The sequence below is a fragment of the Anomaloglossus baeobatrachus genome, chromosome 3 (genome assembly GCF_048569485.1).
Source record: "Anomaloglossus baeobatrachus isolate aAnoBae1 chromosome 3, aAnoBae1.hap1, whole genome shotgun sequence".
In the NCBI taxonomy this organism is placed as follows: domain Eukaryota; kingdom Metazoa; phylum Chordata; class Amphibia; order Anura; family Aromobatidae; genus Anomaloglossus; species Anomaloglossus baeobatrachus.
In genome coordinates this window covers 597,236,506-597,259,282 of record NC_134355.1, presented here as the reverse complement: position 1 = coordinate 597,259,282, position 22,777 = coordinate 597,236,506, and the positions used below count along the sequence as shown (strand labels likewise).

The following is a 22,777-nucleotide window of genomic DNA, read 5'->3' as shown; positions in this document are numbered from 1 at the left end:
TGTCTTTGGAAGCTTCTGATAGGTTTATTGGCAATATATGAGTTAATTATAGACACACCTGTGGATGTATTTTAATGTACACCTGAAACACACTGCTTCTTTGTGTAGCATTGTGGACTTGCACAAGTCTGGTTCATCCTTGGATGCAATTTCCAAATACTTGAAGGTGCCTCATTCATCTGTACAAACAATTATACGCAAGTACAAACAAGATGAGAATGTCCAGCCATCATGCCACTCTGGAAGGAGATGGCTTCTGTGTACCAGAGAGGAACATGCTTTGATCAGACATGTGCATATCAACCCAAGAAGAAAGGCAAAAGACCTTGTGAAGATGCTGGAGGAAGCTAGTAGGACTGTGTCATTATCCACAGTGAAACGCATACTGTATCAACATGGGCAAAAAGGCCACTCTGCCAGGAAGAAGCCATTACTCCAAAAGAAACAAAAAAAAAACATATTAATGTTAGCAAATGCACACAGGAATAAAGACCTTAATATTTGGAGACATGTCCTGTGGTCTGACGATACTAAAATGTAATGGTTTGGCCATAATGACCATCGCTATGTTTGGCAGAAATGGGTATTTCAAACAGACAATGACCCAAAGCATACTGCCAAACTGGTTACAAAGTGGCTTAAGGATAACAATTTCAATGTTTTGGAGTGGCCCTGACGTCAATCCTATTGAAACTTTATGGGCAAAGCTAAAAAGGCACGTGCGAGCAAAGCGGCCTAGAAACATTGCTCAGTTACACCAGTTCTGTCATGAGGAATGGGCCCAATTTCCTAACAACTAAGAAGCTTGTGGAAAGATATCCAAAACGTTTGCCCAAGGCAAACAGTTTAAGGGCAATGGTACCGAATATTAATGAAATGTATGGAAACTTTTGACTTTGCAGAAAGTAATAAAAATGCCTTAAATATTCTCTCTCTCATTATTCTGGCATATTGCAAATATAAATAATTTTAGTAATCATAATTGATCGAAAATGGGAAAGGTTTATTCTGATTTCATGTCAGACAGTGAGAAAAACCTGCAGATGTGTCTTTATAGATAGAGTATGTAAACTTCTGGTTTCACCTGTATATATTATATACTATATTTGCACTTATATCGCTAACTTTTGCAGTTTCCCCCTTATCAGGGATCAGAGAGCTATGAAATGAAGGTTCTAGAAATGAGCTGATAAAAGATTGGAAATTAGAGGACAATCAGAGTCAAAGAGTGGTCATAAATGGCTGCACATCCAGTTGGGCTCCTTGCTAATACTAGGTGGCAGATGTTGGTTTGGGCCTGGTAGGAGCTGGAACCCCGGTCGCAGGGGATCGTGTCAAGTGGCACGGACTTGTCGAGGAGGGCAGCCGGCGACCTTGAGACATTTCCGGTCAGGAGCCAGGGCACGATGGGGTACGCAGACCCTAGGCCGGGAAGTAGCTTCAAGCGTCCTGGTAATTTACCCGACGGGGGTGAAGTCTTCAAGATTCATTCCTCACCCGCTCAAAAATCGAGGTACTAGCGTAACGAGGGGATAGGACTTTTCCCAAAGTACAGTCCACCAAATCCCAAGCATGAACCCTGAGAGCAAGCTCACTCCGTTAGCCATACGGGTGAGCGGGACCCGATTAGTTCCAGACTATAGGGTCCAACAAGAGAGAAGGTGCCACGGAAAAGGCCACAGGCAAACAAGCAACACCAAGGGCACGGATCCACGCGTGCTGCCTCCCTGCCGTAGTGGTGCTCAGAATTCTGGTTTACAAGCTGTCGGTGTCAGTATTTTTGGGCTGAGTGAGTACACAGAAAACCCCTTTCCTCCTCCCAATGGCACCCCTTCACTACCACCACCGGGCCCTGGGGTGCAACCTCCTACCCACGGAGGGGTTAAACATCTTGCTACCATACCACCGCCACCGGGCTCCCCAACAGCAGCGGTGGTACTCCACATTACCACGCACCGTGGGTGGCGTCACAAACTTCTAACTCTCGTGTACATACTCCCCTTTTCAAACTCGAGTATCCGCATGAACCCCCAGGTCCAGAGACCCCTCGAGCAACCGCGGTTTTGGATCCGAGCGGCTCGGCCGCTGACACGGAGGTGGTACATTTAACCTATAGAGCTACATGAATGGAGAAAACAACAATAAATACATTGGCAAAAGGTGATTTTTATTTCCTCATTCTCTTGCACTAACATGATTATCATCACAGTATATAAATTATAACACACCTTGATTCATTAAACCAAATTATTGAGTAAGATCCGTGACGTTAATATACCTTGTTCCAAATTACGACAGGGAATGTGGGCAGTAGTACTTTCCTAGCCACCTTTCATGCTTTGGTATAATAAAGTTTAAATTTTTAACCAAAAAGTGGAAAGTAAATGGGGAAATTTCAGGTTAAATGTGGGTGGAACGTGGTTGTAGGCAACGTATATAACTACCTGTGCTCTGCGCTTGTGTGCTACATACAGTAGAAACCACTGCATTCTACCATGTCTCGCGTCAGCTCTCTGAGTATTCTGCTCATTTTGCTGCTGGGTTTCCAGTCCTGCGCATCTGGTGAGTGGGGTTTACTTATATAATATACATTATACACCAACCTCAGTCTTGTATATGTCCAGTATTGCTTAATAAGAGAAGACATTATGGAAATAAGATTGTAGCTCAGTTTCAACCACTTGCTTGGGGATCAGCTGCAATAAAAGATATAGACCAGGGACAAGAGTGGAGGTATTTCTGGCATAATAGAAAAAAGCTGATCTTTTTGGGGGTAATTTTTGGACATCCTGTTACGCATAACTTATTATATGTTTTTTCTCTCTTCAGTATTTGATTGTTGTTATACATACACCACTAAGCCTTTACCCCCGAGAGCTGTCAGAGGATACATGATGCAGTACTCTGCTGAGGTGTGCGACATTGATGCCGTCATGTAAGTGACATTCTTAGCTGCACAATTTGTTTACTGAGTCAATCTACATAAGACGTTCATTAGCTTTATAAATGCATTGCGTCACTTATCTTATGCTGAGTTAGGCTACGTTCCCATCATGAGCTTTTGGTGAGTTTCTGCACCTATTATGTAAATGAGGTTATTTGCATTTTTTCATTGCGTTTTGGTGTGCCTTTTTTTAACATGCATTTACCGTATATTGTTTTTTGGGTTTTTTGTTGATATGTCACACTTTGCTTTTCATACTTCCTGGTATTCGGCTTTGACAAACTTTACTGACATTTTTAGGTGCAGATTACATCCGGTTTTTATGTGTTTCCGCTGTACAAATGCACTAAAAACGCATGTGCATTTTTTAACTACACATTTTCCGCATCTAATGCAAGTCTATGGGGGTAATGTGCACATAATAGTCAGCGTAAGAGAAATTGACATGTGGATTTGAAAAACGCTCTGCAGGTCAGGTTACACAAATAAGAGGCCCAGGGGGCAGAATATTTCTATAAATCCCATCCACTTTGCTGGAGCTGTAAGATGCTGAATTTTTGATTGAGCAAAAACATGCAAAGTCAAAAACTCACCAAAAGCTCATAGTGGGAACACAGACTAAAGGGTGCTTTACACGCTGCGACATCGCTAACGATATATCGTCTGAGTCACGTCGCTAGTGAAGCACATCCGGCGCCGTTAGCGACATCGCAGTGTGTGACACCAATGAGCTACGATCAAAGAGCACAAAAACGTGAAAAATCGTTGCTCGTTGACACGTCGTTCATTTCCTTAATATCATTGCTGCTGCAGGTACGATGTTGTTCATCATTCCTGCGGCAGCACACATCGCTATGTGTGACACCACAGGAACGACGAACATCTCCTTACCTGCGTCCACCGGCAATGAGGAAGGAGGGAGGTGGGCGGCATCTTCCGGCTGCTCATCTCCGCCCCTCCTCTGCTATTGGACGGCTGCCGTGTGATGTCGCTGTGACGTTGCACGAACCGCCCCCTTAGAAAGGAGGCGGATGGCCGGCCAGAGCGGTGTCGCAGGGAAGGTAAGTCCGTGTGACGGGTGTTAGCGATGTTTGCCACGGGCAGCGATTTGCCCGTGTCGCACAACCGACGGGGGCGGGAACGCTCGCTAGTGATATCGGTACCGATATCGCAGCGTGTAAAGTACTCTTAAGGCCGGAGTCACACTTGCGAGTTACTCACGTGTAATATGCACGACTCTCGTATTGCATCATCCGACACGGCCTGCTGCACTCGGGGCAGGAGCATCTCAGCTGCATAGAAATACATGCAGCCGAACCGCTCCTGTCTGGAGAGTGTGCGGCAGTGCCGGGTGATGCAAGGCGAGACTCGTGCGTATTACATGTGAGTCACTCGCAAGTGTGACTCAGGCCTCACAGACAGTATTATGCACTAGAGCTGCATTTATAGTTCTGCAGGCTTTAGAGCTGAAATCTACAATTTGTGTTCTCTTCACACCAGAACTAAGGCCATGTGCACACAGTGAATATTTGGTGATTAATTCTGATTGTTCTACTCCTGGTTTTGGCTTACAAAAACTGAGGTAAAAAATGTACCAAATACTCATCGTGTGCACGTGGCTTGAGGGGTTCAAACTCAACTGCATTGCAGAAACCCAATTAAAGATATTAGCCCACAATGGCTTTTTCAGGCTTATTCTGCCTGGATCCTGCCTGTACAGCATAAAAAAATTAACAAAATGCACCACAATGTAAAACAAAAAACTTGCTATATATGTTTTTAGCTTCTTGTAACCACATCAGATGGTTAAAAGAAGACCGGTCCATTCTTCCTGCAACTTCTTTTTGGAAGAAATACTTCCATATTGCGCATGACCGGAAGTGTCAGGGACTTCTGAACAGCGGAGAGAGTGGACAAAGATACGCATGTCACTGCTGGTGATGCTGCCTTGAGTAGCATGCTAATGACATTGTGACTAGTCGCTGGCCTCATTAGCATATGTTAAAAGTTCTTTAGAAATACTTTTTCTACAGATCTCTTTATCTATGCTAGTGTATACAGGGACAGTTAGGCAGGGATTATGAATATGCACCCAGAACTGCTCGTAGTTCGGGGTGCATATTTCACCTGACAGATTCCCTTTAAAAACTCACTAGTTACACCAACTTCTAAAAGACGCTGCTTGTGTGACGCCCTGGACTAGCCAGGTAGTCACAGACATGACACCACACACACCCCCTCCTCTGGATAGTTAACACCAGTCAAACAAAACCCTTGTTGCCTCCCTCCAGGGTCTGATGTCCACACCAGGTGGGGCGGAGCCAGGCGGTTGGCCCCACCCACCGAGGAGTTCACAGGCCTGGAGGCGGGAAAAGCAGTTAGTTCAGTTCAGTTTGAGAATTGAGTAGACAGTGGAAGTGTGAGGAGGAGAGAACTGTCGGTGTCTGGGTAGGGACCCAGACACGAACAGCAAGGTCAGCAGACGGTGGTGGCCGTCTGCAGGAGTTAGTGGACCTCTGCGGAACCGTAGGACAGGGGTCGGGCGGTGGCCCGCCGGTACTGATCCGGGGAGCGGAGTGAAGCTAAGCACAAAGGCAGGGCCATCGGACCCCGACTAGGCTTGGAGCCACCGACAACGGTCAAATCCAAGAGTGACCGGAACCCCAGGGGTTTCCTAACACCCAAGACCCGACAGAAGGCAACAGTCCACACTGTGAGGATACACAGCCACCGCCATAGGCTAGAGATCCAAGGGCCAGCACCTGCGGGCAAAACGGGCTCCTTTGGTACCTATACGCCGGGGAGCGGACTACCATTGGGAAACCATCGGAGTCAACACATTCTACACAGGGCAGGGAAAGACAGCCACCATCAACCTATGCGGGGAGAGCAAAGACACTGCAGCCGGCTGCGGGACTCGTCCATCCAGCCGTTTGGTTTACCAGAGACTCTGTGAATTTGTGCCTGAGTGAGTACCACAGTGCCATCCGGCACTGCGCCGCGCCGCCCCTGCAACCCTGCACCCCAGCCATCCAGCCTCCCCGTTCCACATTCGGGCCCCAGGATCACCAACCCCTACCCAAGGAGGGGACAACATCCTAGCTGCTCCCTGCCATCGCTCCCGGGATCCCCGTCACCAGCAGCGGTTGTGCCCATTATCACCACGACCCGTGGGTGGCGTCACGGACTATCTCCCCAAAACAAACCACCCCCTTTTCACTCGTGGGCAAGGAGCGCTGCTCGAGTCCCCGGGTCCGGCCCACCACTCGAGCCACCGAACAGCAGCAGCCGCGGACCCGAGCGTAGCGAGCGCAGCCCCTCCGCCCACCACAACTGGTAGGTAGATCGGTTTTATCCTGTTCATGACGCCAACTTGTAGAATGTGTTGACTCTGATGGTTTCCCAACGGTAGTCCGCCCCCCGGCGTATAGGTACCGAAGGAGCCCGTTTTGCCCGCAGGCGCTGGCCCTTGGATCTCTAGCCTATGGTGCTGGCTGTGTATCCTCACGGTGTGGACTGTTGTCTTTTGTCGGGTCTTGGGTGTTAGGAAACCCCTGGGGTTCCGGTCACTCTCAGATTTGACCGTTGTCGGCGGCTCCAAGCCTAGTCGGGGTCCGATGGCCCTGCCTTTGTGCTTAGCTTCACTCCGCTCCCCGGTTTGGTACCGGCGGGCCACCGCCCGACCCCGGTCCTACGGTTCTGCAGAGGTCCACTAACTCCTGCAGACGGCCACCACTGTCTGCCAACTTTACTGTTCGTGTCTGGGTCCCTACCCAGACACCGACAGTTCTCTCCTCACACTTCCACTGTCTACTCAATTCTCAACTGAACTGAACTCACTGCTTTTCCCGCCTCCAGGCCTGTGAACTCTTTGGTGGGTGGGGCCAACCGCCTGGCTCCACCCCACCTGGTGTGGACATCAGACCCTGGAGGGAGGCAACAAGGGTTTTGTTTGACTGGTGTTAACTATCCAGGGGAGGGGGTGTGTGTGGTGTCATGTCTGTGACTACCTGGCTAGTCCAGGGCGTCACACTTGCACATACCCTTACAAATTGGAGACAGACCTCCTGACTGTTTCCATCAAAATTGTGTTTCATACTATAATAAAATACTTAAAAAATAAGATCTCTTCCAATTTTCTAAATATAATCCATCCATATACGCAAGCCAGTGTAAGGACTTTTTCAGAAGAACGTATGAAACATCTAGCTGTAAGGAGGTGGATAGGCTGTCACATTCACACCAAATTGTATTTGTGTAATGCTTGTATTTCTGCAATGTTTTCCTTTGTTAACAAGTGATAATTTCCCTTTGGTCTGCAGTACTAATCACTGGCCACAAGAGGCCACTCTCTTCCTTTTTACTCTTGTAAAAGGTTAATACCTAGTCAGCCAAGTAAGAGGAAAGAGTGCTAGAGACCAGCGTGGGTGAAATAATTTTAGATTTTGATGAATCAAGCTTTTGCTGACAAATGAAGGCCAAAAATGCTCATTTTTAAGTTTGTTTAATTTCTTTATTTTTAGGGGATGGAAAACTGGGGGGGTAATTCAAAATGTATGTGTTTTGTGGTTTTTTTATTTCACACTATATTTTCGTCCCACCAGAGGATATGCGATCTGTTAAATACTGGTACTATATACTGCAATACCTTAGTAGTGTAGTATAGATTCTAAATTACAATTTTCTATGAAGCTCAGCTTCTGGCAAGGTTTCACAAAAGCATTCATATTTTGGTGAAGGTGGCCTTCAGCACGTCACTGGCATGAATTGGGCACCTTGAGATCACATTTCTAGGGAGTCAATAGGCACCAGAATGGGCCCCACTTCCCTCTAAACTAAAGGATCACACCACTGTAACAGATTGACAGCAGCATTTAACAGGTTAAACAGAAGCGATTGGAGCTGTCTCTGGCAGCTTTTCTTACAGGCAGGTAATAGCTGTATATGGAGCATGCTCAGCTCCTTACGCATGCTCATGCTCAATAACAGAATAGTACGCCATACAGTGGGAAGGGGTTAACTTTGTTTTGCGCCATTCACGTGTATGGATTTAAGCTGCAATGCTACATATATAAATCTCTATTGTGTATGAACATAGACTTTAGACAGTGAGTTGACATGTTACTGCAACCAGCCTTAATTTCACATTATATTTAGAATAAATATATTTTAGAATTATTATTACGGTATATGTGCTCTGTCTTACCTTTTTCTCTTGCCTCAGTATATCCTGAGATATTTAGCTTGAGGATATCTGCTTCATTTAAAATAAAAACATGATTTGTGATACTCTGTCAGGAAATGTTTGTGCTATATGTGCCTATGTGTGGCCACCTAATGGCTGTGACAGGAATTGCATCCTGTAAGGGTGTAGTTAGCATAGAGCAATATTTGATAGAATTTATATGGTGAGCAATTAGAGTCCTTAACCAAATTCAAGAGGAGTTAATAGGGGACACATCTGTTACTTGATCACAATTAGGATAAAATGCTTCTTCTATGCTCTTACAGATTGATCACGAAGAAGTTTAGAGTTTGTGCAAATCCCACGGACAAATGGGTCAAAGCAGTCATCAAAAAACTGACGTAAGTAGATATTTTTCTATAGCATTTGCTATTTTTTATTAGCACCCCTAGTGTTCCTGCTGCATATTTATGTGCACTGAGTGATGCTTCTGGCAGACAGATGTATCAATGCAATTAGGCAGTAATGAGAAGTAAAGTTGGAAAAGTGAAAAAATATATAACACTGCTCTACATCAATTTTGCTGATTTCAAGATTACATGTGATCTTTATGAATTTAGTTGTTCTGAATCCAAAAATCATATCTGTTCCCTCCAGTCATGTCCGTTTTTTTCTGCAAAACACTGTTCACTAAGGAACTCTTACAACAAATAATGTAGCGTTATATATAATTATAATGATATTATTTAAATATGCTGAATAGGCAAAAATAAATGCTGATTATGCAATTGGCATAACTAACAGGATAACTGCTTAACAAGCAATTAAAAACTGCCAATATCGGAATTTTATGGCTGTTCTATGTGTGCACACTGCGGATTTACCGGAGATTTTGCCACGGATTTGCCACGGATTTGCTGCAGAAAATGTGTCTAACATTGCTGCAGTCCTTCCCCAGCAAATCCTATGGGTTTTAAAAAATGCTGTGCGCACACTGCGGTTTTTTATACCCGCGGATTTACCCGCGGATTTTCCGCAGCGGAATTAATGAGCATGTCTCTTCTTTTCTGCAGGTAACTGCGGTTTTTGCCATAGATAATGGTAAAAATCCACAGGTACCAACCTGCAGAAAATCCGCGGAAAATCCATGGCAAATCGCGGTAAATCGCATGCGGATTTTGTTACGGTTTTTGTGCGTTTTTTTACCGCGGGTGCGAGATTCTTTCAGAGGGTCCAGTTTTTCCTTAAGAAAAAAATCAGTTTCTAGTGCACACATGGCTTTAAAGAGGTTTTTGTTGAATATGTAATTTAACCCTCAAACTGTCTAAGGACGGTGCAAGAATGATCCTGATATAGCTGGAAAAATTTGTGGTTGTTTTACAACACTTAAACAAATGACAAATATATGTGACTTTTGTGTAAAGCTTATTATGGATATTTCGGTGTTAAACTAGGTGACCAGGAAAAACCTTGGACACCACAGAAAGTGTGACGCCCTATGTGACGCCCTGGCATATCAGGTCGTCACAGGGTATTGTGCAATCTGCCCTTCTGTGCAATATCCACCTCCTCCTTAGTTACGGGTCCCCAAATAATGGTGTTGCCAACATCAACTAATCAAAATCCTAGGAACACTCTGCACCACACCCACCAGACACACCAGTGAACGGCCTGAGTGGAATAGGGTCGCCACTTGGGGGGTTGGTTAAGGGGAGGTCAGGAGTGTCAGGAGTAGGGCAGTGTAGTGTTGGAAGTGAAGGAGAGAGGAGGTCAGGAGCCGGGCTCCTTGGAAGTTACTAGGTTGCAGATGTGGTCTGGGCCTAGTAGGAGCTGGACCCCCGGTCACAGGGGATCGTGACAAGGAGCACGGTATTGTCAAGGACGACAGCCGGCGGCCTTTTACCATCATCGGGCCAGGACCAGGGCACAACGGGGTACGTAGACCCTAGGTCAGGGAGTAGCTTCAGGCAACCTGACAATTCACCCAACGAGAACGGAGCCTTCAAGATCCGCTCTCCACCTGCTCCAAAATTGGGGTACTAGCGCAACGAGGTGGATAGGACTTTTTCACTAAAATGGTCCAGGAAATCCCAAGCGTGAATCCTGAGAGCAAGCTCCCTCAGTTAGCCACACTAGGGAGCAGGACCCGACTAGTTTCAAGCTATAGGGGCCAACTAAGAGAACAAGGTGCCAAGGGAAAGGTCACAGATCATCAGGCAACACCAGCGGGAACAGGACCCAAACGTGCTCCCCTCAGCGGCAATGGTGTCCAGAACTTTGGTTTACTAAGTTGTTGGTGTCAGCTTCATGGACTGAGTGAGTAGGCAAGTGACCCTTACCTCCCCAACGGCACACCCCCGTTACCATCACCGAGCCCCGGGGCATCCCCCCTAACCATGGAAGGGTTAAACACCTGGCTGCCCACTCCATCGCCCCCGGGTACTCCCAGCTGCAGCGGTGGTACGCCACCTTACCACACACCACGGGTGGCGTCACGAACTTTAGACACTATCCCCTGCAAATACTCCCCCTTTATTTGGAGTGGCCGCATGACCCCCGGGTCCGGATGACCCTCGAGCCACCGCGGATCCGGATCCGAGCAGCTCGGATGCTGACATGGGGGCGGCAAAGAAGTGTCCAGGATATGTGTTGAAGACCTGAGACAGTGGACTAAGGGTCAGAGAAAAAATCTCAGCTTTGAAGTTCCAAAGGTGCAGCAAGCACCTCAAAATCATGTTGATGACTGCTATTTACCATATTTTCCACATTATAAGATGCACATTTTTCCCCTAAAAAGTGGGGGTAAAATAGGGGTGCATCTTATAATCCGGATATGGCTTACCGGGGAGGTGACACAGGGTTGGCGATACTGAGGGCTCGGAGGACGGGATGTCACTGCAGTGGAGCAGCTCAGCAGGGTTACAGGATAGAGGGTTGGCGATATTGTGGGCTCCTTTCAATCACCCTCGGTTGACGCGATGGACTTGAAGAAAATGACTGTGGAGGCCAATCTGCGCACACGCTGCCTCCGCGGACATTTTCTTGAAGTCCATTGCCACAACCTCTGGGGATTCAATGGAGCCCACAGCCAGCCGGCAGACCAATGGCGCCCACCGCCGCAACACCCCCGAGCCCGCACTATTGCCGACCCTTTGTCCACTGATCCTCCTGAGCGGTGACACCTCCTCCGAGCCTGCAGTACCGCCGACCCTCTATCCACTGACCCTCCTGAGCCACAACACCCACTCTTCCGTGTCCACAGCATCGCTGACCCTGCCTCCTGTGACCTTTTTGAGCCGCTCCACTACCGTTGCTCCCCCTAGTGAGCTAATATAAGAGGCACTAGGATTAAAAGATGGACCCTCATTTTAACATTAAAAATTATTTTTTCCTATTTTCCTCCTCTAAATTTGGGGTGCGTCTTATAATCCAGTGCATCTTATAAAACGAAAAATACGGTGTGTAATTTTCTCCCTAGAAATCAAAATTTATACAGCTATTGCTCTCTTGGTTAAATGATCGACTCGTTTGTTGCCTTAAAAAATTTATTACGTTCAATCGTTTTTCAGAATTTGTTATTACGACAAATTTTCAACTTTAGTACCTTTAATCAAACCTTTTTCTTTTGTGAAAAAAATTGACGTATTACATACTTTTTGTACTTCACATCTGGAATCAGCACCTTTCATTTGGATGAAATCAGCAAAAATACTTAGGGCAGCAGAATTTTTTTCAAATGTAGAAAAATGTAAACATTGAGAAAATATGGCAATTGACTTTTTTTTGCATCTCAAAAGTTGTGCTCATGGATTGAGAAATTTTCTATTGAATATGTTTGGGAGAATTCAGTACTTGGTATCATCTTCTGCTCCATACGGTGATTGTGTCTCATCCACTTAGTTTACCATATTGTTATAATTTACATGACCTTTCACTGGATTTTTGCATTTACAATGAGTTCCTTGTCCATTCGGTGCTAATCCACTGATTCTAGAACAGTATTTCATTTTTTATTTGCGCCACTGAATTAAAAATTAATGCCCTGTCACAGGGTCCTTTTCTGATATCACACAATCAACAGAGCGAGAGATGGATGAACAATCCAAAGAACATTTATTCCAAGCAAAATCAGATGGTCCATAAAATAATCCACCACACAGAGGGTAAAATAGTCCAGGAACACGCCAATAGTCCAGTAAGGGATAAATGTCCCGGGGATCAGTCACAATCCTCCAGCATTCCTTTTCCAGGTAAATCATGGCTTCTCAATGGCTCTCTGGGGTGCTGCCTGTAGCTGCAGCTTCTACCCCAGAGGATGAGTCTTCCTGCTTTTCTCTTGTAGTTCTAAGCCAGACTGAATAATCTCCCAGGTAAGCAGAGAGTTTGGGTGGATCCCAGGACCCCTCCCCCAGACTTAGGGACAAAAGCACGGCAGGGGGTGATTAACCTGCAAACAGGACAATGTACACAGAATGGACAGAGCACCACAACTAAAATACGAACCTGCACAAATTATACACAACCCCCATATTGCACCATCACATGCCCCATCAGTAATTATGGTGCAAATGTTCCCTTCAAGCAATTGGGTGTGTACCACAAAACTTCTCTGAGGGGCAGCCATTTTTTGATTGGCCAACATCAAAGGAGAAAAAGCAAACATGCACAGAAAAGTTCTATAGTTCATACCCAGTTGGCTGAAGGGAAAATATTTAACAATTCACCATTATTACCAGAGGGCATAACATTAGAATGGAGGGGCACATAATGAAAGCAATAATTGTTCCAGAATCAGTGGTCAGCACCAATTGGAGAAGGTACTTAATAAGAAATAACTAATAAAAAAATCCAGTAAAATATCCTCTTTAAAAATGGCAGCCTCAGCTACATACCTAGAATTACGTTACAATGATGTTTCAAGCTGAGGTCCTATCTGCACAGACAGACTAATGTTATACTCGTAGAAGACGTCTATACTCTGTAGACTCTTGTGCTCTGAGAATGTGAACGTATCTGTCCACTGTAACCAAGAAACCTATTGCAAGGAAAAAACAAAGCCCAAATCAAATAAAAAATGTTGTTTTTTTTAAGCTTACCAGTTTAAACCTTTGTCACTTGATTAGTAATATCTATGTCTCTATTTTTGCTTGCAGGGAAAAGAAGACAAAAAATGAACAATCCATAAAGAAAGTAACCAAAATGGCTTTAATCTGAGCATTATACAAATGTATTATTTTCTTTACAAAAATAAGCTATAAAATTCTGTATTTTTCGGACTGCCACTTTACTTTTTCAGATTGCATAATTTCAGCACTTTATTAATTAATGTAATTATTATTGATCATGTTCATTGCAGTGGCTGGGTCAGATTCTATAACGTTGCATTTCTAGGGATCCCTATATTCTTTCCCAATCAGCATTATACAGTATACATAAGCTGATCTCTGTATAGTGCTATGGACTTAATGGTTCTATATAAGTGAAGAAAAAAAAAATATATATATATATATACAGTATATATATCACACATACATGATAGCTCCAATATATGAGCAGCTGTGCTCGGTGCCAAATCAAACAATCCCAGAGATGAAATTCCACTAATGAAACATTTATGTACTATCCTAATAAAAAGTTATTAATACTGAAGTCCTAGTAGAAAACACTTGTTAATAATTTAGTTTGTTTAGGAAATGTAAGGAATCAATGATCAGATGCACTGTTCTAGTTGGTTCAGTAAACGATTGCACTTTCCTCCGTCTAAGGTCTTTACGTAGTTTCTTCTGTAACTTCTTAGCATGGAAACTCAGTATTTTCCATTTTAGTCTTAGCAGCAAATATGATCCAGGCAACATCTGTAGGAAGTTTGCTTATTTCACCATACATATATGAGTTTCTTGCATAAACCTGTGTTAATATATAAGTCTGAGAATTAGGGCTTGTTCACATCACAGTATTAAAGGAACCTGTCAGGTGCAATATGCACCCAGAACCACGAGCAGTTCTGCGTGCATATTGCTAATCCCTGCCTAACTGTCCCAGTATCCAGTAACATACATAAAGATATCTATAGCAAAAGTATTTCTAAAGATCCTTTATGATATGCTAATGAGCACAGTCACAAGGGAGTTAGTTTTTGTGCTCATTCCGCCCTCTTAGCATGTTAGCACAGCCACCTGTACCTGTGTCCATTGCCACCACTTCAAAACGCTGGGCTAAAGGCCCCGTTACATGCAACGACATATCTAACGATATATCGCCGGGGTCACGGATTCCGTGACGCACATCCGGCATCGTTAGCGACATCGTTGCGTGTGACACCAACGAACGGCCGGTAACGATCAAAAATAGTCACCTTATCGTTGATCGTTGACACGTCGTTCATTTTCAAAAAATCGTTGCTTGTTGAAGACGCAGGTTGTTCGTCATTCCCGAGGCAGCACACATCGTACGTGTGACACCTCGGGAACGACGAACTACATCATACCTGCAGCCGCCAGCAATAAGGAAGGAAGGAGGTGGCCAGGATATTTACGCCAGCTCATCTCCACTCCTCCGCTTCTATTGGGTGGCCGCTTAGTGACGTTGCTGTGATGCCGCACAAACCGCCCCCTTAGAAAGGAGGCAGTTCGCCGGCCACAGCGACGTCGCTAGGCAGGTAAGTCCGTGTGACAGCGCCTAACGATTTTGTGCGCCACAAGGAGCGATTTGCCCGTGACGCACAAACGACGGGGGCGAGTATGCTCGCTAGCGATATCGCTGCGTGTGACGGGGCCTTTAGGGTCAGTTTATATGATCAGAAGAGTACACCTTGTTTCATAGTGTGCATGACCGGACGTGCCGGATATTCTGATCAGTGGTGACAGTGGACACAGGTATACACGTCACCGCTGATGACGACAGGCATTTGACATTGAATAGCATGTTAGCATGCCCACAAGGGCATGCTAACATGCTAAGAAGGCGAATTGAGGGCAGGAACTAACGCCCTTACGACTAGTCGCTGCCCTCATTAAAATATCATATAGGATCTTTAGAAATAATTTTTCTAAAGATCCCTTCATCTGTGCTACTATAGCTGGGACAGTTAGGCAGGGACTAGCAATATACACCGACAACTGCTCGTGGTTCTGGGTGCATATTGCACCTGACAGGTTCCCTTTAATCAGAAGAGTAATCTTCGATTTTTGATCGTATATCACTTGGACTAATGATATTTCATAGGGCTGTGTTGCTCTATGGTTTTTTTTCGCATACCGATTCAGTATGGGGAAAAAATGGCAGGATGCTGTGATTTGCTTCTCAAGTCAGATGCCACTCACTCATTCAAGTCTATGGATATGTGGAAATCATCGGCCTGCACTCGGATGACATCAAAGTGCAGTCCTATTTCCCAAACTCACACAATGGAGAAGATGGAGAAATTGTGTTATCCATTTTCCCCTCACAATGTGCTCCTAGCCTCACATACGAGAGAATCAGGTCATGCTATGCTAATACTCGAAACAGAGTTTGATCAGTGTCATTAACATAATCGACCCGATGCTCTTGGAAAAGACAATCTATAGTTGAGTGACCCAGGCTTAGAGTGAAAGTTACTTTGCGGACAGGAATCAATTCATAAATTTTCTCTATAGATATGCCAAGTATGTTACACAAATGTCAATGGCTGATATGCACACTTAATGAATGCTAGATCTCTATAAGTTAATATGTTTTTTTATGCGTTAGTTTATTTTTTATGATCTGTCCAAGTATTTCTTGAATGTAGCAAATATAATAAAAGAATAATGCATTCATATTTGTCCTATTGCCTGAACCAATTTATTAAAGTTAAATTTAGGTTTGTAAAATCCACATAAGTAATATTCTTGCCAAATTGTGCAGATATTGTAGTGGATTTCATTGCAGGCTGAACGGAGCCCACAGCGGAGCCATGGGCAAAGTGACTCATGACTGACTTTGAAGGGCAACGAGGGGTTAACACTGGTTGCAGGGAAAGAAAGCGCGGGCTGTGGGGGGTCAGAAGTTTAAGGGGCTGGGTTTAAGTGCTAGGGGTGATCAGTTGGGAATATAGAATCAGTAGAAGGGGTGGGTACTATCAGAACAGCATGTGAAGCCAGCAGAAAAGGACCTGAGCTCTTTTCACCTCGTCTCCTGCTGTGACTATAATCATGGTGATTTAAAACTTCTGGAGCAGCTGCAGGGGGCTGCCAGCAGCGTGGATGGAGCTGCATCAGAGCACAGGTGCTGGAGATATTGAGAGGTTCGGCTGTGGGGGTTGCTGCAGAAGATCCACTTCCCCAGTGGGCACGCAGGGCGAGTGTGCCTGACAGTCTGCCACCAGGAGCAGCTCCTGAGGTCTCAGTGGTGCCGCAAGAGCCCCCTCCCCGGGGACCCTCCCTGTCCATCTCTCCATCCTGTGCTTTTAGATTGAACAGGGGAGGAATCTTACAAGGCAGCCGGGACCTGCGGAGGTGGGCGGGGCCTCGGTGTATCATGTGACCGAGGCTCTGCCTCAAGCCTCTAGTGATCAGGGCTTCAACAAGATGGCGGCGGTCCTTCCTAGTGATATACCTGTGGGGGGACTGCTTGTGGTGGCAGCAACTGGACATCCGGAGAAACACTCAGAGACAGAGGTCATCGGGGGCAGAGGTCAGCGTGGAGGTCGTCATCGGGGACAGAGGTCAGCGTGGAGGTCGTCATCGGGGACAGAGGTCAGCGCGGAGGTCGTCATCGGGGACAGGGGTCAGCGCGGAGGTCGTCATCGGAGACAGGGGTCGGCGCGGAGGTCGTCATCGAGGTCAGGGGTCGGCGCGGAGGTCGTCATCGGGGACAGAGGTCGGCGTGGAGGTCGTCATCGGGGACAGAGGTCGGCGCGGAGGTAGTCATCGGGGACAGAGGTCGGCGCGGAGGTAGTCATCGGGGACAGAGGTCGGCGTGGAGGTCGTCATCGGGGACAGGTCGGCGTGGAGGTCGTCATCGGGGACAGAGGTCAGCGCGGAGGTCGTCATCGGGGACAGAGGTCGGCGCGGAGGTCGTCATCGGGGACAGAGGTCAGCGCGGAGGTCGTCATCGGGTACATAGGTCAGCGCGGAGGTCGTCATCGGGGACAGAGGTCAGCGCGGAGGTCATCATCTGGCTGGTGGTCAGCATGGAGGTTGTTTTCAGTGAGGTGGTCAGCGCGGAGGTCATCATCTGGCTGGCGGGCAGCAGGGAGGTTGTTTTCAGTGAGGTGGTCAGCGCGGAGGTCATCATATGGCTGGCGGTCAGCATGGAGGTTGTTTTCAGTGAGGGGGTCAGCGCGGAGGTCATCATCTGGCTGGAGGTCAGCGTGGAGGTCGTTTTCAGTGTGGGGGTCAGTGAGGAGGTCATCATCTGGCTGGAGGTCAATGTGGAGGTCATTTTCAGCTCGGTAATGGTTATCGGTAAGGAGGTCGGCGCAGGGATCGGCATCTGGAAGGAGGTCAGCATTGAGGAGGAGGCTGTCGTCATCACAGTGGAGGTCGCCTTTATGTTGGAGGTCAGCAGCACGGAGGGGCTCGTCTTCGCGGATGAGGTCCGTGTCGAGGAAGAGGTCGTCATCTAGGAGGGGATGATCCACGTCCTGGGAGATCGTTCAACAGGTAGTCTGCTCCCTGGTGGTCCCGCTAGGTTTGAGCGCGGCGGCTTGCTGGGGTCTCCCTAAGCAAGCGGCTTGAGTGCCTCAACATCCTGAGGAGAGTCATCGGCTGGAATCGGGTGTTGCGGCTGGTGGGTCCCATGCCCCCACACAGCCTGGTGAGTTTAATTGTATGTTCTGTGTATTCATCTAGTGCGATTTTCCTGGGTAGGTGTTTTATTAGGCCCAGGGGGAATGGCGGCGGTCTTAGTTTTAGCATGTTGGGGGGCCTCTGTGGGGTCAGTTAGTAGGGTCTGCAGCATGTTAGGGTTTGGGAAGGAGTTGCCGGAACGTGTGGAGGAGGCAAAGGTCGGGTCAATGGGGTCCCCCGTTTCCGTTTTGGGGGTCGGGCATTGAGGCAGGTCGCCGGTTGGTCATCAAGTTAGGCCACATCTTGTGGTGGGGGTCGCGGTGTCAGGGCAGATAGAGAAGGGTGAGTGGTTAAACTTTCGATTTTGCTAACTGGCTTCAGGTGTTTGCCATTCTGCAAGCATCCAGGCACACACACAAAAAAAAAAAAAAAAAAAAAAAAAAAAAAAAAAAAGGGGGGGGGGCCTGAGAATTGTTCAGGGGTGTTCTGCTACAAGGAAGGTTCATTGGTTTTGTGGCGATCACACCCGGTGTTGAAATGATGGGCAGTTCAGGCAGTGGAAGGATGGGTGACACTGCATAAATCCTTGGGGGTCTTGTCGCACGCGGGGATGGATCTGCGGCGGATTGGTGGTCACGGTGAAGTTGCGGACAATCAGTGCCAGATTTGTGGCTGTGTACAGATGGAGCGGTGTGTCCGGGGTTTCGCTGTGGCCGCGGATCTGCCGGGGATTTGTCCTTGTGTGTGATGAGGCCTTACGGCTCGTTGAGATACCAGGGTTCAGGCTGCGGTGGGTTCTAGAATCATAATAATAATAGTAAATGTATATAAAATATAATAATAATTTTGGTGCGAGGTATCGTGCAGGTATTGGGCGGTTCAGTTTTATCTCTGCCATTTCTGGTTCTGGTGGTTTTTCTTCGTTAGGGGTAGTGCAGAAGAAGGAGCCGAATAAATTCCGGGTCACTTATGAGTTATCGTTTCTGACATGCCGTTCGTTGCCAGGGCGTCCTGACAGCATGCATTTGTTAGGTTGTTTTGGGGATGGTTTATATTTTGTGATCTGGTGTTTACTTATGGTTTGCCCTATTTTCTTGTGCCTATTGGAAGGGTTTGGTTCATTTCTAGAATGGGGGGTTGCAGTATGGCTGGGTTGCTGATGATGTCTTACCTCAAAAAAAAAAAAAAAAAAAAAAACAAACAACTTCCTGTACATGGGGCGGTCAGCTCCCCATTTTTTGCCATCTTTGCTAAGGGCTAGGGCATGGATAGTTCAGCAGTTTGCCAGGAGAGAAAGAAGGGCCCTGGCAATTGTCTGAACATCTTGGGAATCTCCATTGATTCTAGGAGGATGGAGAGCAGGGGGGGATTGAGTACAGGTTACGGGACAAGGAAGTGTCTTTCCTCACTGAAGTGCGCAAAGCGGGTTATATATTTAAAAAAATAAATGAGAAAAATCAAATGCAGTGGCAGACCTTTGGTTGTTGCTGGGCATGCTTTAATTTGCTTTTGCATGTGCCCATAGCCAGAATTTTTTCGGGTAGTGAGAAGGTGGCTATGGCGGGGGCAAGGCCCCCACGCTTTGTATACGGTTGCCGGAGGAATTCTTCAACGACCTGGCAGTGGGGGCCAGGATATATTTTCCTGGGTAGTTATAATGGATGGTCGTTAGGGTTTTGAAGCTTGTGGTCTATTTTGATTGTGAACTTTTACTGTAGCGGCAGGTTGGGTTAGTTGACAGAGCTTTCAGCAGGGCAAATGGGGGATGGACATAGAGCCACAATCTTGGGTGGAGGCAGTATTTTACCAAAAATCGGATTTTGTTCGAGTTTTTCTTGGTAGTGGCTAGTTCCAATTGGGGGGACTACTTCAGCAATAAAAACATCAGTTTTCGTTGCATCAACGGGTGTTTTGGCAACTAATTTTTGGTGTTTCTCCTCCGTTAACAGGGCTATGGAGGCATTTTGGGTTACGGCGCCTTTTTGCTTTAGTACAAAGAAGTACAAAGATAGTGGCAGCGGAGGCACCAGGTGTTTGGAAATTAGCGTTATGCTCTTTTCAATGATAGTGGGATAGCTTTTGGTGCCTGGCACTAGAGGCAGAGTCCACCAGCTGCAAGTGGCCGGAGGAGCTTTGTGAGGTGGTATTTGGGCACTAGGCTTATTATGCATTACAGTATCCTTTGCTGGGGGTACTAGGTTAGCATATGAGGCGGATTGGTGAGGCAACGGGGGATCGGAGTCAGGAATTCGGCACGGGGGAGTCTGAGGAGGATTTGGTAGGGGCACTGCTGTGTTGGTTACGTAGGGTGTCGGCTGAAGGAAGGTCTGAGGTTAATAATTTATGGCTCAGGACCACTACTGGTTGTAAGTTTCAATGTCTGGTTGATGTCATTAAACTGTTTAGTGCAATTTTTGAGGGATTTGCGGGATGAGTCCTTTAACTGGTGGAGGAAGGTTGAACTAGATGGACCTAGGTCTTTTTTCAACCTAAGTAACTATGTAACTATGTAACTGGACTGGTTAATTGCTTGGAACAGTGGGCACTGCCAAGACCAGTGAGTAATTCCCCCATTTGAGGTGAAGTGGTTTTCGGCTAGTTGTTCTTAGTTGCTCTTTGGGGAATTAGGGGAATTGGTGGCTCCATCGTCAAGTGGAGGTGGCATGTTGAGTCAGGTTGTTGTGGAGTTAACCTACCCCATGGAATGTTTGGTTGGAATGGTCAAACGGAATACATCTTAAATAAATATTAAAAAATGGGGGGGTCAGGTTGTGAGCAGTAAAGAGGTTGATAAGGCGGTCGGTAGAGTGTTGCAGGGGGTATTGATTTTTGTTGGGGGGGTGATCGCTCAGACCCATTGGTGGTCTTGGGCCTCAACCAAGGTGGAACAAGTGGGGGACTTCCTGCAAAAGTATAATTTAAAAAAAAAAAAAAAAAAAAAAAAGGAAAAATGTTCCCCCCCCCCCCCCCCCCGTTTTTTCTACGTTCTCCTAGGCGGTGCGCCACTGGTGGTTGGATAATTGGGTCACTGCCCTGAATTCGGGGGGGCTGATGGCAGATGAGGGGAGGAATGAGTGCCAGCTGGGTTGGTTGAAAGATCACGTTCTAGTGCTTTGGATCTGGTTCCAGGTATTAGTGGTCTACGGTAACACTGGATGTTCACCATTTTAAGGTTGGATCCTGCCCCCGATGTGCTGGTGTTGCACACGGGTGAAAATGTTGTGGGGATATCCCCCTAGGGGGGATTAAATTGGAGTTATTTGCCAAGGTTTACTGCAGCTATGCTCCGCCTCCCCGAGAGGTGAAGATGGTGCAGTCGGATATTGTGCCTACAAAACCTTACTGGTGGTTCGGTCGATAGAGGGGATCGACAGGACTGAAATTAAGGTGGATAGGGAAGTGGGGAGTTTCTTGGCTTGGAACGGACAGGTTGGCGCGGTGGATGCACCTGTGGTTAGCAGGTGTTCAGGAAGGTGGAGCGAGCGCTTTGTTGGTGGGGTGACTCGCATTATGAGGTATCAGGTAATGCTCGTGGTGGCGGTAGTGAGGTGGGGTTCTTGGAGTTGGTGGTAAAATGGTGGTGGGGGGTTGTACATCAGGTGGATGGTAACCCCCCTTCTTTTATTTGGAATGGTAATTACCTGGCAGACTTTGGGGCTCTCCAGGGTGGGGTCCCCTGGGAGTCGGTGTTAGGGAAATGGTTTTCCGGTCATGGTGTCCCCGAGCTTGTGGTCGTTTGCGGCTGGGGACAACTCCGGATGGTTTATCAATTTTATGGGAACGTCTGCCAGGTTTTGGAGCTCCAAGAACCCTCCTCGCTTTAAAGAAAGATATTTATTTAATGTCATGTTTGTATAATAAAGGCCGATTTGGCCAAATTATCCAAGCGGGTGTCATGTCTTCATTCAAAGGGGAATCTGTGGGATGAAGGGATTAGTGCATAGTGAGAAGGAAGCATCTACAATAGTACAGTCAAGGCTGAACGGAGCCCACAGCGGAGCCATGGGCAAAGTGACTCATGACTGACTTTGAAGGGCAACGAGGGGTTAACACTGGTTGCAGGGAAAGAAAGCGCGGGCTGTGGGGGGTCAGAAGTTTAAGGGGCTGGGTTTAAGTGCTAGGGGTGATCAGTTGGGAATATAGAATCAGTAGAAGGGGTGGGTACTATCAGAACAGCATGTGAAGCCAGCAGAAAAGGTCCCGCCCTCCCGCCCTGTGTTTTCTGGGTGTGTGGGTATCATCAGGAGAAAGTTTTGTATATTTTAGTAATGTGTCGGCGTCATTTCGGCCAGGTATTGTATTTATTTTCTGTCATGTTGCGGTAGTGAGGTGGGGTTCTTGGAGTTGGTGGTAAAATGGTGGTGGGGGGTTGTACATCAGGTGGATGGTAACCCCCCTTCTTTTATTTGGAATGGTAATTACCTGGCAGACTTTGGGGCTCTCCAGGGTGGGGTCCCCTGGGAGTCGGTGTTAGGGAAATGGTTTTCCGGTCATGGTGTCCCCGAGCTTGTGGTCGTTTGCGGCTGGGGACAACTCCGGATGGTTTATCAATTTTATGGGAACGTCCGCCAGGTTTTGGAGCTCCAAGAACCCTCCTCGCTTTAAAGAAAGATATTTATTTAATGTCATGTTTGTATAATAAAGGCCGATTTGGCCAAATTATCCAAGCGGGTGTCATGTCTTCATTCAAAGGGGAATCTGTGGGATGAAGGGATTAGTGCATAGTGAGAAGGAAGCATCTACAATAGTACAGTCAAGAAATGCCGCTAATGTAACTCCCTGCACATTTAAATCCACTTGGTGTATGTTGAATGTGCACAAACCCTTCAAGTTTTACGGACACTGAATAAGAACTTTGGTACAGATATCCATCTACTAGAATGCTGGACCGTCTCT

The 22,777-nt window shown here is 46.7% G+C and overlaps 1 protein-coding gene across 1 annotated transcript; it reads left to right on the top strand.

The window, feature by feature from the left end:
• The first annotated feature begins 2,479 nt into the window (after positions 1-2,479).
• Positions 2,480-15,918, top strand: LOC142295635 (C-C motif chemokine 20-like). The gene is made up of 4 exons (XM_075338735.1): positions 2,480-2,562; positions 2,830-2,935; positions 8,456-8,530; positions 13,283-15,918. Exons 1-4 carry the CDS (start codon positions 2,496-2,498, stop codon positions 13,341-13,343), a joined length of 309 nt encoding a protein of 102 aa, XP_075194850.1. The 5' UTR covers positions 2,480-2,495; the 3' UTR covers positions 13,344-15,918.
• Positions 15,919-22,777: the final 6,859 nt, after the last annotated feature.

What these genes read in the sequence shown, in the direction of transcription:
- LOC142295635 (XM_075338735.1), top strand. Translation starts at nt 2,496, where the DNA reads ATGTCTCGCGTCAGCTCTCTGAGTATTCTGCTCATTTTGCTGCTGGGT. An exon ending in TTTCCAGTCCTGCGCATCTG is followed by an intron (nt 2,563 to 2,829) that starts GTGAGTGGGGTT and finishes TTCTCTCTTCAG; the next exon opens with TATTTGATTGTTGTTATACA. An exon ending in TGCGACATTGATGCCGTCAT is followed by an intron (nt 2,936 to 8,455) that starts GTAAGTGACATT and finishes ATGCTCTTACAG; the next exon opens with ATTGATCACGAAGAAGTTTA.